The sequence below is a fragment of the Coccinella septempunctata genome, chromosome 8 (assembly GCF_907165205.1).
Source record: "Coccinella septempunctata chromosome 8, icCocSept1.1, whole genome shotgun sequence".
Lineage (NCBI taxonomy): Eukaryota > Metazoa > Arthropoda > Insecta > Coleoptera > Coccinellidae > Coccinella > Coccinella septempunctata.
In genome coordinates, this window is record NC_058196.1 from 30727084 (window position 1) to 30740934 (window position 13851).

General features: G+C 38.8%; 1 protein-coding gene across 1 annotated transcript in view; it reads right to left on the reverse strand.

The window, feature by feature from the left end:
- The window catches only part of LOC123318846 (RNA/RNP complex-1-interacting phosphatase), a 42559-nt gene that overhangs the window by 28362 nt on the left and 346 nt on the right, over positions 1-13851 (reverse strand). The window contains exon 2 of the mRNA XM_044905601.1: positions 13708-13783. Within this exon, the coding sequence (XP_044761536.1) occupies positions 13708-13783 (76 nt within the window). The remainder of the gene's footprint in view (positions 1-13707; positions 13784-13851) is intronic.

A 13851-nucleotide genomic window follows, 5' to 3' on the forward strand; every position in this document is an offset into this window, starting at 1 on the left:
CAGTATTTTCACATTTGTCCCCTGTAACCCACTGGATATGAAAGAATGTTGTTTCAAACTACACAGAGGGTGAAAAGTAACGCAGAAAATTTGTATCTTCACCATTTATTTTTTTGTAGAAAAATGACTGGAGACGAAATGTTTGAAAAAGTTGTTGCTAATGTAATTTTCATCCTTTTCTCTCTCTCTGCATAAATCTTTATCAGTTTTTTTATTGAACACCTTGTGTAGAATCGCAAAGTGGAATAGATACTGAAAAACTTTCCTACCTAGATACCCAAAAAAACTCGGTAACTACTTCAGGAGATGTTGCTCCAGAACAATTTTCTCTTGATTAATGTATCCTTCCAGCGATAAAAAACTTTTTCATCGCATACCATTCAATTTAAGTGATTCATTTCAATCCCACAGCGAGACTTCCCTAAGTAGCACAATAAATAAAAAACCTAGTTCGTCCAAGAGTGGAGGACTGCACCCCATAAATATGGAAAAAGGCCAATCTTTCATCCAACTGAATGATGCCATGGAAATAACGGAAGAATGTAGACGACCATAATGTATAAAGTTGTGAAAAATAAATGGAATTGTAAGGAATATTTCAGTCGTTTGAATTCCTATCAAATTTTGTTGTTCTCAATGAGGTAGGCACATGGGAATTCTGAAGACCTTGGTCAATTTTTTCCTAACGAACCACAACATATAACGTACTTTTTGATGGCCATAGAAAACCAAAACTCTCATACCAATTATTCTATTCATCATCCTATTTCTAAGGGTTTAATCCGCCAATTTCTGCAATATCATCATTTAAGATACCTCTCGAGATACGCTACCTCGAGTACAAAAGTGATCCTCGAGCAGACGTGGATAACAAGCCGACCACCAACATCTTAGCGCCTACCAGATGAAGATGTCTAGGGGTTCTAGGCGGTAGCAAGGTGGATTCCAGCGATTGCTATCTAGATAACTGTCACATCAGTCACTGTACCCTCTGTGTTCGTAGCAGCAATTTACAGTGACACAAGTGGGCATTTATCTCACTCTTTATGGACCTTACTTCTCGCATGGGACCCCTAGTTTCGTTCGGATAAGAACACATACGTTATCATCTCCGTCGAGACAATTTTGTTCCTCGGGAATGAAACGTCTATGGAAAACATTCGGAAACTGTCAATTTTCAAAACCAAAATTTCAGTGTCTCGATAATTATACACAGTTTCATTTACCAGAATCACAGTAGAAGTGAAATTTCAACTACCAGCATGCATTCAATTCGAAAGACATTACTGTAATATGTGTAACAATTCCATTCATTTATAGTATTGACTGTCCAATATTTTGAACAACATCTCGATATCTTAACTCATATAATATACTTCTACTCCGAATCTTTCAATTCGAATTCAGTTGCTACTATTAATTTGTACGCTAGAACGAGACACAAAATATACAATTCCACACAATCGATTCGAGGTAGGCTTATGTAAAGCCTGCCTTACCCGAACTAATCTAATCCAAACCTACCCAACCCAATCTCATCTAACCCAACTTCACCTTACCCAACTTTCCCTAACCCAATTTGACTAAACCCAACCGTACCTAACCCAACATTACCTAATCTAACATAACCTAATCTAACATTACCTAACCAAGACCAGACCTATCTAACCAAACTTCACTTAACCAAGCCAGACTGACCTAACCAAACATTTCCTATCCCAACCTTAACTTATACAGCTTCACCTAACCCAACCTCACTTAATCTAACATAACCTAACCCAAAATTTCCTTGCCAAAGCTTTCACTAACCTCACCTAATCCAACCTTGCTTAACCTAACTTTACCTAATCCAATTTCACCTAAACCAAAATAACCTTACCCAAACTTGCCCCAACTCAACCTTTCTTGAGCCCGCTTTACCTTACCTAACCTCACCAAGCCAAAGCAAAACTAACCTAACCTTACCAAACCTAACCTAACCTAACCTTACCAAACCTAACCTAACCTAACCAAACCCAAACCTACCTAACCCAACTTTCTAACTTACCGACCTTAATTTCAGCGTGAATGAACCTAAGTTGTTCAGTCGACATTAAGGTAGAAATCAGGGATTTCTTCTTTCGCAATACATCTAGGTAAGATCGAAAAGCGTTAAGCAACAAGATAGAGAATCTTGCTGAATTTCTAAACTTTCTCGATGATGCAAATTGTCGACATAAATTCGCGTCTTAAATGAGATCAACCACGTATCGATGTCATTCTGCAACAACACTTCTGAACACAATTAATTCTGGGTGGTCAGCCATTATATCATTTGGTGGCTATTAAATAAATTGAGTCAGTCCGTCCGGTATATCAATTTGTTCGCTAGCCACGCAAGAGGAGGAGAAACTTGACGTTGGAGTATGGAGGGTGAACTGGACAATTGGAAAAAAAAGCGGACAAGATATCCATTTAAATTGGTCCGCGACTGTATCTTGATTAATTAGAGTCTCATTTGCGTTGCACCATTGTGGGAGTGGTCAGTGGATTCAATTCTCGAGGTAGATTAATTCTTTTCTTTTTTCGCTCGCATTTGGCTTCATCAACGAACGTTTAACACCACAGCATTGTGAGCCAACTTAGCTCGGATTATCGAGCTTCAAAATGAACTACCATATATTTGACCTACGCGAAACTTCAACTAAAATGCATTATACATATTGGTCATTACGACTACGACTCAGCAGAACTATGTTTCGTTGTTACTAGAACTACTAGTGTAGGATAAATTATATCCCCTTACTTTGACATGTCTTTGACTTACCTCACTAAATAAGTCAACCTATCACAGACGCTGTGAATCTTAAAATCGCTTTTTCTCTCAGAAACAGCTACGTCAGTACCTTACCTCATTCAAAAAACAAGCAGGGAAGAAATTAATTTTGTGTACACACTCCTCTCACTCTCCTACATTACCATCTGAAAGAGCTGTCACTCCAGATACTTCCCAACGAAGATACTTGTTTTTTTGTGCGACGTTGAAAGTCGACAAACTTATTAATTTAGCCCTCTTAGCAATGGGCAGAGAGATTGATGATTGTGGAGGTAAGCACGACTGATTTGGGGGTGTGGTTGTTATTATTTTTTGTACGAGAGAGGTTTCAAGTTGTTGGAGACCACACGATGAATTTTTTGTATCGCAGAAGTGGGATGAATGAGCTAAGAGGGAACTGATCATTTTCTGCAACACTAGGACCATAATGCAAACATCTAAAGACACGAAGATCAACTGGGAAGTCGTATGAAACTTCCCCAAAACAAGACAAGAAGAGTACAGTGACTCTGGTGACAATTTCAATTAAGAAGGATCCCTCAGCAAACAAAGCCACGCCCTACCTATGCTGATGATCTAAGCTAAGGAATTCTTACCTAATTCAAGGTCTTCAATTGAAATAAGAGTACCCTGGTAAACTTTTCAAAGGTAATCAAGGTGAAAGGACTTCTGAAAGTCCAGCAGAGCAAGGACTTGAAGAATATCTTCCAAATATGATCAATCAAATCATGATAAAAATTGACACATACAGTCGAAACTTATTCTGAAAGAATTACTTACAGTAAATGGTGAGTTAACTCGTATAAGACCTTGGAGAAACCAATAACAACCTGGCTGCTGTAAAACAGACGTTAGTGTGATTCTACAAAAGATAGGTCGTGTGTGTATAGAGAAGGTAATTGCCACCCTCTACCTGACAATCGCGGACACCCTTGTGTGGTCTTCTCACCCCCATGACACGATTTACACATTTCTCGTGATCGCAGTGGGCAACGATTGTTTCAAGATAAACATCCTTGTCAAGATTATCAACACTGCCATCAATATATCCTGGTTATAAGTCACCGTTAGAAAATAAATTAATAGTTTGCCCCCTGTAGAAGCTACGGGGAGTATAGAGAAGACGTTCGTATCTGGGATGGATCTACTGGCTATCTATGTTCATTTCATCTTTGTCAACTGTTAGTTGTTTCATGGAAAGGAATAATGTCACTGCTTGTTGATGTATTCGCCTGGGGATATTTAAAAAGCTATTCTTTTTCTGGCTTTGGGGAGGTTTCGTTGCATAAAGGGAATTTGGACTTAAATCGACACATACGGTTCAGTACATCCGTATCTATCTGATTAGTTGCATCAGGTCACTTAGGTGACAACTTACATGTGACATGTGAGTTTGTCTAGATCACTCATATGCCTGAAGATGATCCCATTTTTGAAGAGATCGAAATATATGTAGCAGATTCAGAAATTAAACTGGAGACGACACGAAAAACATTTTTGTTTGAAGTTATCTTTCCGGGATCAAAAAACATTTCTTTCCTGCTACGTACGAGGATCTATTGATATCTAGTTAGCCTAGACCAGGTCCATGCATAAAAAAATATTGCGTTACCATAGCAACGAACAATAACTCATTAGAAGCGTCAGTGTGAAGCTTGAGGTCAAAAAAGTAAACCAGAGTTACGCAATAAATTGAAAGATAGAAGATGTCTACCGAACTTGTGAAAATCGAAAAATTGGAGTCTCGAGCCATAATCAACTACTTGAATTTAAAAGGGTTAAGGGGCAAGCAGATTTACGAAGATATGCTTAATACCCTTGGCGATCAATGTCCTTCGTATGCGACAGTGAAAAATTGGACTGCAAGCTTCAAAAGAGGTAAACTTTCCATTGAAGATGATGACCTATCGGGAAAGCCAGTTTCTGTGTCAGTCCCCGAAAATATCGATGCAGTTCATGACATGATTTTATCAGACCGTCGAATTTGGCTGAAACGGATATCTGAAGCACTGAATATTTCATACCAAAGGGTTCATCATATAGTTCACGTCAATTTGGACATGAGAAAAGTTGCTGCAAAATGGATCCCCAAATGTTTGAATGTTGACCAAAAGCGTGCAAGGGTAGAAGCATCGCGTTTGATCTGTGCTCGATTTGAAAACGATGTAGACTTCTTAAACCGAATTGTTACTATGGATGAGACTTGGGTACATTTCTACGATCCAGAAACAAAGCAACAATCGATGGAATGGCGACACTCTGGTTCTCCAAGACCTAAGAAGTTTCGTGTCCAAAAATCTGCTGGAAAAGTTCTTGCTTCAGTTTTTTGGGATTGCCATGGAGTATTCATGATTGATTTTTTGGATAAGGGTAGAACAATAACCGGAGATTACTATTCGACATTACTGACCACTCTACGGGAAAAAATTAAAGAGAAAAGACGCGGAAAGGTTTCCAAAGGTGTTTTGTTTGTGCAGGACAACGTCCCTGCACACAAATCTCATGTTGCCATGCAAAAAATTCGTGATTTAGGGTTTGAATTACTGGAACACCCCCCTTATTCACCAGATTTGGCTCCATCCGACTATCATCTCTCTCCTCAACTGAAAAAAAGTTTAAAAGGTCGTGAATTCTGTTCCAACGAGCAAGTAATAAAAGCTGTGGAGGTCTGGTTTGCAGAGCAAGAAGAAACATTTTTTTTAAAGGTCTAGAGACGTTGCAGGTTCGCTGTAATAAATGTAACCAATTAAGAGGAGAATATGTTGAGTAATAAAATATTTTGACATTGAAATTTTGTTTGGTTCTATAGTAGGCTAAGATAATATTTCTCGGAATCGAAAATTATCCCGTACAAGTGACGAATCTACCTGACAATGTGTCTTCGGCGCCGTGGTGAGAAAAAAGACGTCAGATATGGGGGAGATTAACATTAACACAAGACGGCGCCACAGACTTTCGCGGCTGTTTCCGAGTAAGCAAATACTAATCGCGACAGGTTTTAGAGTTGTTCACAAGACAACAGATCGCATTAAGATCCGAGATTCGCCTTTTTTCGCTTCAAGCCAGCATCCAGGTTTGGGTAAACGTGAGATCAGGGCTCCTACGCATGGTGTCTGGCACTTTGTCCGGTTGTTCAGGTGATTACGAAGTCTTCGTCGATCTAACCAACAAGTTCAACAGAGGAGTCGTTGGGAATTGACCCCAGAATATCTCTGATTCAAGATTTATCCATAACCTAGGTGTGTGAAATTGAAGGAACTGTTTTAAATGTATTGTCCTGAGATGGCTGCTGAGAAGCTTTCCAATTTCTTCATCGTATGGGTGGTCCCTCAAGTTTAACGACCGTCGTCTCACATTGTTTAAATCAATTTCGCGGCATTTGTAACAATTCATTGTTAAAACAGGGAAATCACCGATACCTCCATTCGTCGGCGATAAATCTTATTGTCGCCAGGCAACTCTATAGAAACACCAACGCGTCTTCGATTATCGTAGATCAATATAACACCCAAATTAAAAACATCTCCTCCTTGAAACAACCCATTTAGATGGTCGTTATTAGGTGCTGGAATTTGATGATACCCAGACTTATCGGGTTACTGTTGAAACAATGTGGAGGAGACTATGAACTAAAAGACATTCTCCGATACTAGTGAAATCTGAAGGAAGCCCTCCTATTTGCACTGTCTCTGTAATCCGTTTACGCGCACACAAAATATGGTCCTCGTAACGCTCAATCTCTCAATTGCATAGAAAACGTCCGGTCTGCAATGTCACAGCAATTACACCGCTTGTCTGACCCACCGCAGACCTTACAACAGCTCGCCAATGCTTTGACGGGCATATGTCAAAACATTCCTCAAACTTTCTCTGATATACTCATTTGTCATAATGCCGAATAGAGTAACAGCATTACGAAGAGCCAGAGAAGGACCCAACTGAGATTGAACCTTGATTTCAAGGTTTTTGTAACAAGAGCAACCTTTTTAAGCCTGCTGACTCCACTAGGTCTCTGCTCTGATGGAAGTCTTGCTTAGTGTGTCCATTTCGGGCAGTTCAATGGTATGTGGACCTAACCTAACCTAACCGGACCTAACCTAACCTAACCTAACCTAACTTATAAATCAGTTCCATAAGTCAGAGGATAAGATTTTTCACGTCACAGAACAAATCTTTACCTAGAAGAATGTGAACCAGCTGCCGTTTCATCCTCGAGAGCGCTAATTGATGTAAGTGACAGGTATTGGACTATGAACCCGGTTAGTCCTCATGATCCGTCTCCGTTTACCTTCGCAGCTACGGAATTTCCTGATAACTTCCTGCTAATTTCGAAGATTTGAATGACAAAAGAATCAATTTACGGCGACAAGGATATCGGAAAATTACCGCTTCTCGAATTGAGAGGTGTGACATTTCCAGATACCTAGGTGACCAGTGGGATTTGGAAGACACTGTTGGTTCTTCAGATCTCGACGATTCAGGTTTCCGTTAAGGCTACTGAACTTTGCCAAAACTCTACTGGTCGCCATTATCTTTCTACCAAAGATTATAGAGTAAAAAGGAGCGCCATCTGTGTTTCAAATGTGTTACTTAGACCCCAGGACTGGTTAATTGTTTTGAGGGTCATTTGCCGACACATATGTCTATTTTGATCAAAGACGTTTTGAATGTTTTGATTCTTGTACCGCTTATTGTTTATCTAGCTCCTTCCAGTTGCTGATTATTACTTTTGTTTTGTAGCTCAGAATGTTTGTTTTCTGGTCTCAACAAAGTCGATATTGGAATCCAATACAAGAAATAGAATTCGAATTTCGCGCCCTTCACTTATAAGACAGAAAACTGTACGTTTACAGCGCCATCTCATTGTCAAATGTGGCAAACACATGCCAAAATGTAGTCAGTTTTTAACATAAGTCGTTTTGACCAACTGACTATATTCCAACTCCACAAATAACCAAATCTTTTCACGACATCCCCCATACACAAAGCAGAAACAACAATCAACCGAAAAATTCGAAACATCCAAGCGCGTTCGTATTCCCCAAATCCCCGACGACTATAATTCTATGAACTCGTCAACTCCCCACATTTGCATTTAACAAGAATGACTGATTGACAAGACCACCGGTCGAGTACCATAAGCAGACCATCATTAAATGCTGCGCATACACGAGATGTTCGAGAACCGTCTCGTCCATTACAACTTTACTAGTGTAATTTGTTCTCGGTGATTACATATTTGAAATTAACATGAGGCGTATTACCTAATGGGTCTTGATATCAGAGTTGCTCTAATGTACAGGGGAAGGTAAGAATGGAAAAAATGAGAAAGTATAAGGGCCAAGAATCAGAGTTAGGTACTTGATTACCATGAAAGAAGAAAATGGAAAAAAAAATTATTTTCTCCTAAACAGATCAGGATATTTGGAATTTTGGTATGGAAATATAGGTTTTCGAACACGCTGAATCTATTGCGAGCAATTTCGAAAGCCTATCTCCCTTCGTTTAGATTTTCATCTTGGAAATGGCATTTTTCGAAAATTGCAATTTTCAATCTGCGATATCTCCTGTTATATTCGTCTGATCGAATTGGGATTTCCGGTTCTATAATCAGCGTTGCCTAGGCTTCTACCCTAGCACAAAAACTCGATTTCGGAAATCTCAATTTTTTGGGTCAAAAATGAGCAAGGGGTTAGACCCCCCTAAAATGACCTATTTGCTACTCTGTCTAAAAATCAAGGTGTTCTAGTACTGTCTTAGGATATGGAGTGCATAGAATTTGTTTTGAAGATTCCCCAAAACCAAACAGTTGATGATTCAATAGAGAATTGCACTCCAGAGAGCTCTTCGAAGTCAACTCGAAAATGAAAAGTGGAAAAACAAAAAAAATTATTTTCTCCTAAACAGGGCCAGATATTTGAAATTTTGGTATGAAAATATAGGTTTTCGAACACGCTGAATCTATTACGAGTATTTTCGAAAGCCTATCTTCCTTCGTTTAGATTTTCATCTTGGAAATGGCATTTTTCAAAAATTTGCAAATTTCAATCTGCGATATCTCCTGTTATATTCGTCTGATCAAATTGGGATTTCCGGTTATACAATCAGCGTTGCCTAAGCTTCCACCCTAGCACAAAAACTCGATTTCGAAAATCTCGATTTTTTGGGTCAAAAATGAGCAAGTGGTTAGACCCCCCTAAAATGACCTATTTGCTTCTCTCCCTGAAAATCAGGATGTTCTATTACTGTCTTAGGATATGGAGTGCATAGAATTTGTTTTGAAGATTCTAGAAAACCAAACAGTTTATGATTCAATAGAGAATTGCACTCCAGAGAACTCTTCGAAGTCAACTCGAAAATGAAAAGTGGAAAAACAAAAAAAACTATTTTCTCCTAAACAGGGCCCGATATTTGAAATTTTGGTATGAAAATAAAGGTTTTCGAACACGCTTAATCTATTGCGACCAATTTCGAAAGCCTATCTCCCTCCGTTGAGATTTTCATCTTGGAAATGGCATTTTTCAAAAATTGCGAATTTCACTTGAGAATTCGTCAAGACCGAACGGTGGCACCGAAACTGATGAAGTTCTCAGATTTAATACAAGAAGAGTTGCTCTTTCAGAATATGTATCACATTTAGATCTACAATAATTTTCCTGGAAGAAAAACCACTCGCAAGTTGACCATCGAAAAATTCCGAAAAAGATGGGTTCAGTTAAAAATTCCTCAAGACCGAACGGTTGTGCCGAAATGGATGAAGTTCTCAGATTTATGACTACAAAAGTTGCTCTTTCAGAATATGTATCACATTTAGATCTACGATAATTTTCCTGGAAGAAAAACCACTCGCAAGTTGACCTTCGAAAAATCCCCAAAATGATAGGTTCAGTTAAAAATTCCTCAAGACCGAACGGTTGTGCCGAAATGGATTAAATTCTCAGATTTATGACTAGAAGAGTTGCTCTTTCAGAATTTGTGTCACATCTAGATCTACGATAATTTTCCTGGAAGAAAAACCACTCGCAAGTTGACCATCGAAAAATTCCCGAAAAGATGGGGTCAGTTAAAAATTCCTCAAGACCGAACGGTTGTACCGAAATGGATGAAATTCTCAGATTTATGACTAGAAGAGTTGCTCTTTCAGAATATGTATCACATTTAGATCTACGATAATTTTCCTGGAAGAAAAACCACTCGCAAGTTGACCTTCGAAAAATCCCCAAAAAGATAGGTTCAGTTAAAAATTCCTCAAGACCGAACGGTTGTGCCGAAATGGATTAAATTCTCAGATTTATGACTAGAAGAGTTGCTCTTTCAGAATTTGTGTCACATTTAGATCTACGATAATTTTCCTGGAAGAAAAACCACTCGCAAGTTGACCATCGAAAAATTCCCGAAAAGATGGGGTCAGTTAAAAATTCCTCAAGACCGAACGGTTGTACCGAAATGGATGAAATTCTCAGATTTATGACTAGAAGAGTTGCTCTTTCAGAATTTGTGTCACATTTAGATCTACGATAATTTTCCTGGAAGAAAAACCACTCGCAAGTTGACCATCGAAAAATTCCCTTAAAGATGGGGTCAGTTAAAAATTCCTCAAGACCGAACGGTTGTACCGAAATGGATGAAATTCTCAGATTTATGACTAGAAGAGTTGCTCTTTCAGAATATGTATCACATTTAGATCTACGATAATTTTCCTGGAAGAAAAACCACTCGCAAGTTGACCTTCGAAAAATCCCCAAAAAGATAGGTTCAGTTAAAAATTCCTCAAGACCGAACGGTTGTGCCGAAATGGATTAAATTCTCAGATTTATGACTGGAAGAGTTGCTCTTTCAGAATTTGTGTCACATTTAGATCTACGATAATTTTCCTGGAAGAAAAACCACTCGCAAGTTGACCTTCGAAAAATCCCCAAAAAGATAGGTTCAGTTAAAAATTCCTCAAGACCGAACGGTTGTGCCGAAATGGATTAAATTCTCAGATTTATGACTAGAAGAGTTGCTCTTTCAGAATTTGTGTCACATTTAGATCTACGATAATTTTCCTGGAAGAAAAACCACTCGCAAGTTGACCATCGAAAAATTCCCGAAAAGATGGGGTCAGTTAAAAATTCCTCAAGACCGAACGGTTGTACCGAAATGGATGAAATTCTCAGATTTATGACTAGAAGAGTTGCTCTTTCAGAATATGTATCACATCTAGATCTACGATAATTTTCCTGGAAGATACGCGAAAGTTGAATAAGCCAGGAATCTCACAGAAAACAAGTCGGACTCCAGATTCCCACATATTACCGAAAAATCCGTAACCATGCACCCCTAAAAGGGGTTTTCCGGATAGAGCAACTATGACGTCACGCCGTCCTCGACCTCTTCTATTTTCGGTCGGGCCGATGTGGAGAGGGGTGTGGGGGAGGGCACAGGGGAGGCATGTTGCATAAGCGGTGGCTCGATATTTCGACCAGAAAGTTCGGGAATGGTCATAGCGTGACGTATTGGGCGCCGGGGTTGCTTGTTGCGTGGGTGGTAGACGCGGCGCGTCGTCTTTCCGCGCTATTTCGGAATTGCGAATACTTCCGCCTGGATCAGACCTTGGAAAATCATGGTAAAGCTTAAAGTGATACATATTCTCAAAGAGCAACTCTTTCTGTAATAAATCTCGGAATTTCATCGACCTCAGCGCAATCGTTCGATCTTGAGGGAGTTTTAACTGACCCCATCTATTTGGGAATTTTTTGAAGGTCAACTTGCGAATAGTTTTTCTTCCAGGAAAATTATCGTAGATCTAAATGTGATACATATTCTGAAAGAGCAACTCTTTTAGTATTAAATCTGAGAACTTCATACATTTCGGCACAACCGTTCGGTCTTGAGGAAGTTTTAACTGAACACAGCTTTTTGGAAACTTCTCGAAGGTCCATTTTAGAGTCAGAGTCGTTTATCTTCCAGGAAAATTATGGTAGATCCAAATAAGATACATACTCTGAAAGAGCAACTCTTCTAGTCATAAATCTGAGAACTTCATTCATTTCGGCGCAACCGTTTGGTCTTGAGGAATTTTTAACTGACCCCACTTTTTTGGGAAATTTTCGAAGGTCAACTTGCGAGTAGTTTTTCTTCCAGAAAAATTATCGTAGATCTAAATGTGATACAAATTCTGAAAGAGCAACTCTTCTTGTATTAAATCTGAGAACTTCATTCATTTCAACGCAACCCCTAGGTCTTGAGAAAGTTTTAACTAAACCCAACTTTTTGGGACTTTGTCGAAGGTCCATTTTAGAGTCGTTTATCTTACAGGAAAATTATCGTAGATCTAAATGTGATACATATTCTGAAAGAGCAACTCTTCTAGTATTAAATCTGAGAACTTCATTCATTTCAACGCAACCCCTAGGTCTTGAGAAAGTTTTAACTAAACCCAACTTTTTGGGACTTTGTCGAAGGTCCATTTTAGAGTCGTTTATCTTACAGGAAAATTATGGTAGATCTAAATGTGATACATATTCTGAAAGAGCAACTCTTCTAGTCATAAATCTGAGAACTTCATCCATTTCGGCGCAACCGTTTGGTCTTGAGGAACTTTTAACTGACCCCACTTTTTTGGGAATTTTCCAAGGTCAACTTGCGAGTAGTTTTTCTTCCAGAAAAATTATCATAGATCTAAATGTGATACATATTCTGAAAGAGCAACTCTTCTTGTATTAAATCTGTGAACTTCATCCATTTCAACGCAACCGTTCGGTCTTGAGGAAGTTTTAACTAAACCCAACTTTTTATTGAGACTTTTTCGAAGGTCCATTTTAGAGTCGTTTATCTTACAGGCAAATTATCGTAGATCTAAATGTGATACATATTCTGAAAGAGCAACTCTTCTAGTTATAAATCTCGACATTCCATCGAGCTCAGTGCAACCGTTCGATCTTGGCGAATTTTTGTGTGAACCCAACTTTTTCGGAATTTTTCTCGGTCTGCCCCAAGGTACATTGGCCAAGCAAGATACACACCGATATATACCCCGAGAAGACTATAATTCAATGAAAGACTTACCGCATTTGACGGCACCTCAATAATGCCTTATTTATAACATCGGCCCCAACGTGGTATCGCCTACCTATTTAATGAGCACTACTGAAAGAAAGGCCCCCCGCCGATTTTATTGTTTCAATAACGATCGCCGGAATTGGAATCTGTCCATCTTACCTCTAAACCCTCGTTTAGATCCACGCTTTATGGTTTTCTTGGGAAGAAATATGAGAATCGTTGATTAATGCAGAAATTGCGGTTTATTGAAAATGAAATGGAAGCTCTTCCGCATCGGGAAGGGTCTTCCAAGTCGAGCAGCGATAACGACGGCGAAAATAATGTTAACCATACGTATACAGGGTGGACCAATTAAACGATGTTTTTCATTGTATATGTCAAATTTTCCCGCTTGTTTGGTCTATGTTTACAAAATCTATGGTTGACGAGTACTTGTCAATTTTTCCAAACATGACAGTTCTCCGTCAGTTAGGAATTTTCCCTCTTTGTCATTTTCCCTTCAGCATGTCAACGCTCTGAATGTTCATATTCTATGATCCATAATACTGTCAGAGATATTATACAAGTTTCCAAGGAATCCCCGCATCACTAGTGGAAATCATAGACTAATAAAAGAAGTATTCTATGGTGGAAATCAAACTTCAAAATTATTCTATCCTCACAGTGACATCTAGAGTGTAAAACGTGAACTAAATCTTCGAATCTAAATCGCATGCAATTCATAGAGGGTGCACGTATAAAATTGTTGATCAAAACAAATAATCAAGACTCTTCTTACATCAATAACTTTATTCTGAAATGATTTTTCCATCAATACATTCAGAAATCAGTGTGTCAATAAGACTTACCAGTTTTAGAGGCGTTTTGAAAGGGAAAAGCTTGGTTCCTTCAACCTTATCTCCATAAGGCAGGTAATCCATCCATCTGAAATATAAAGTTAGTGAATATGTGATGATCTCATGATAATTCGTGATACGATCATCGAAGAGAAG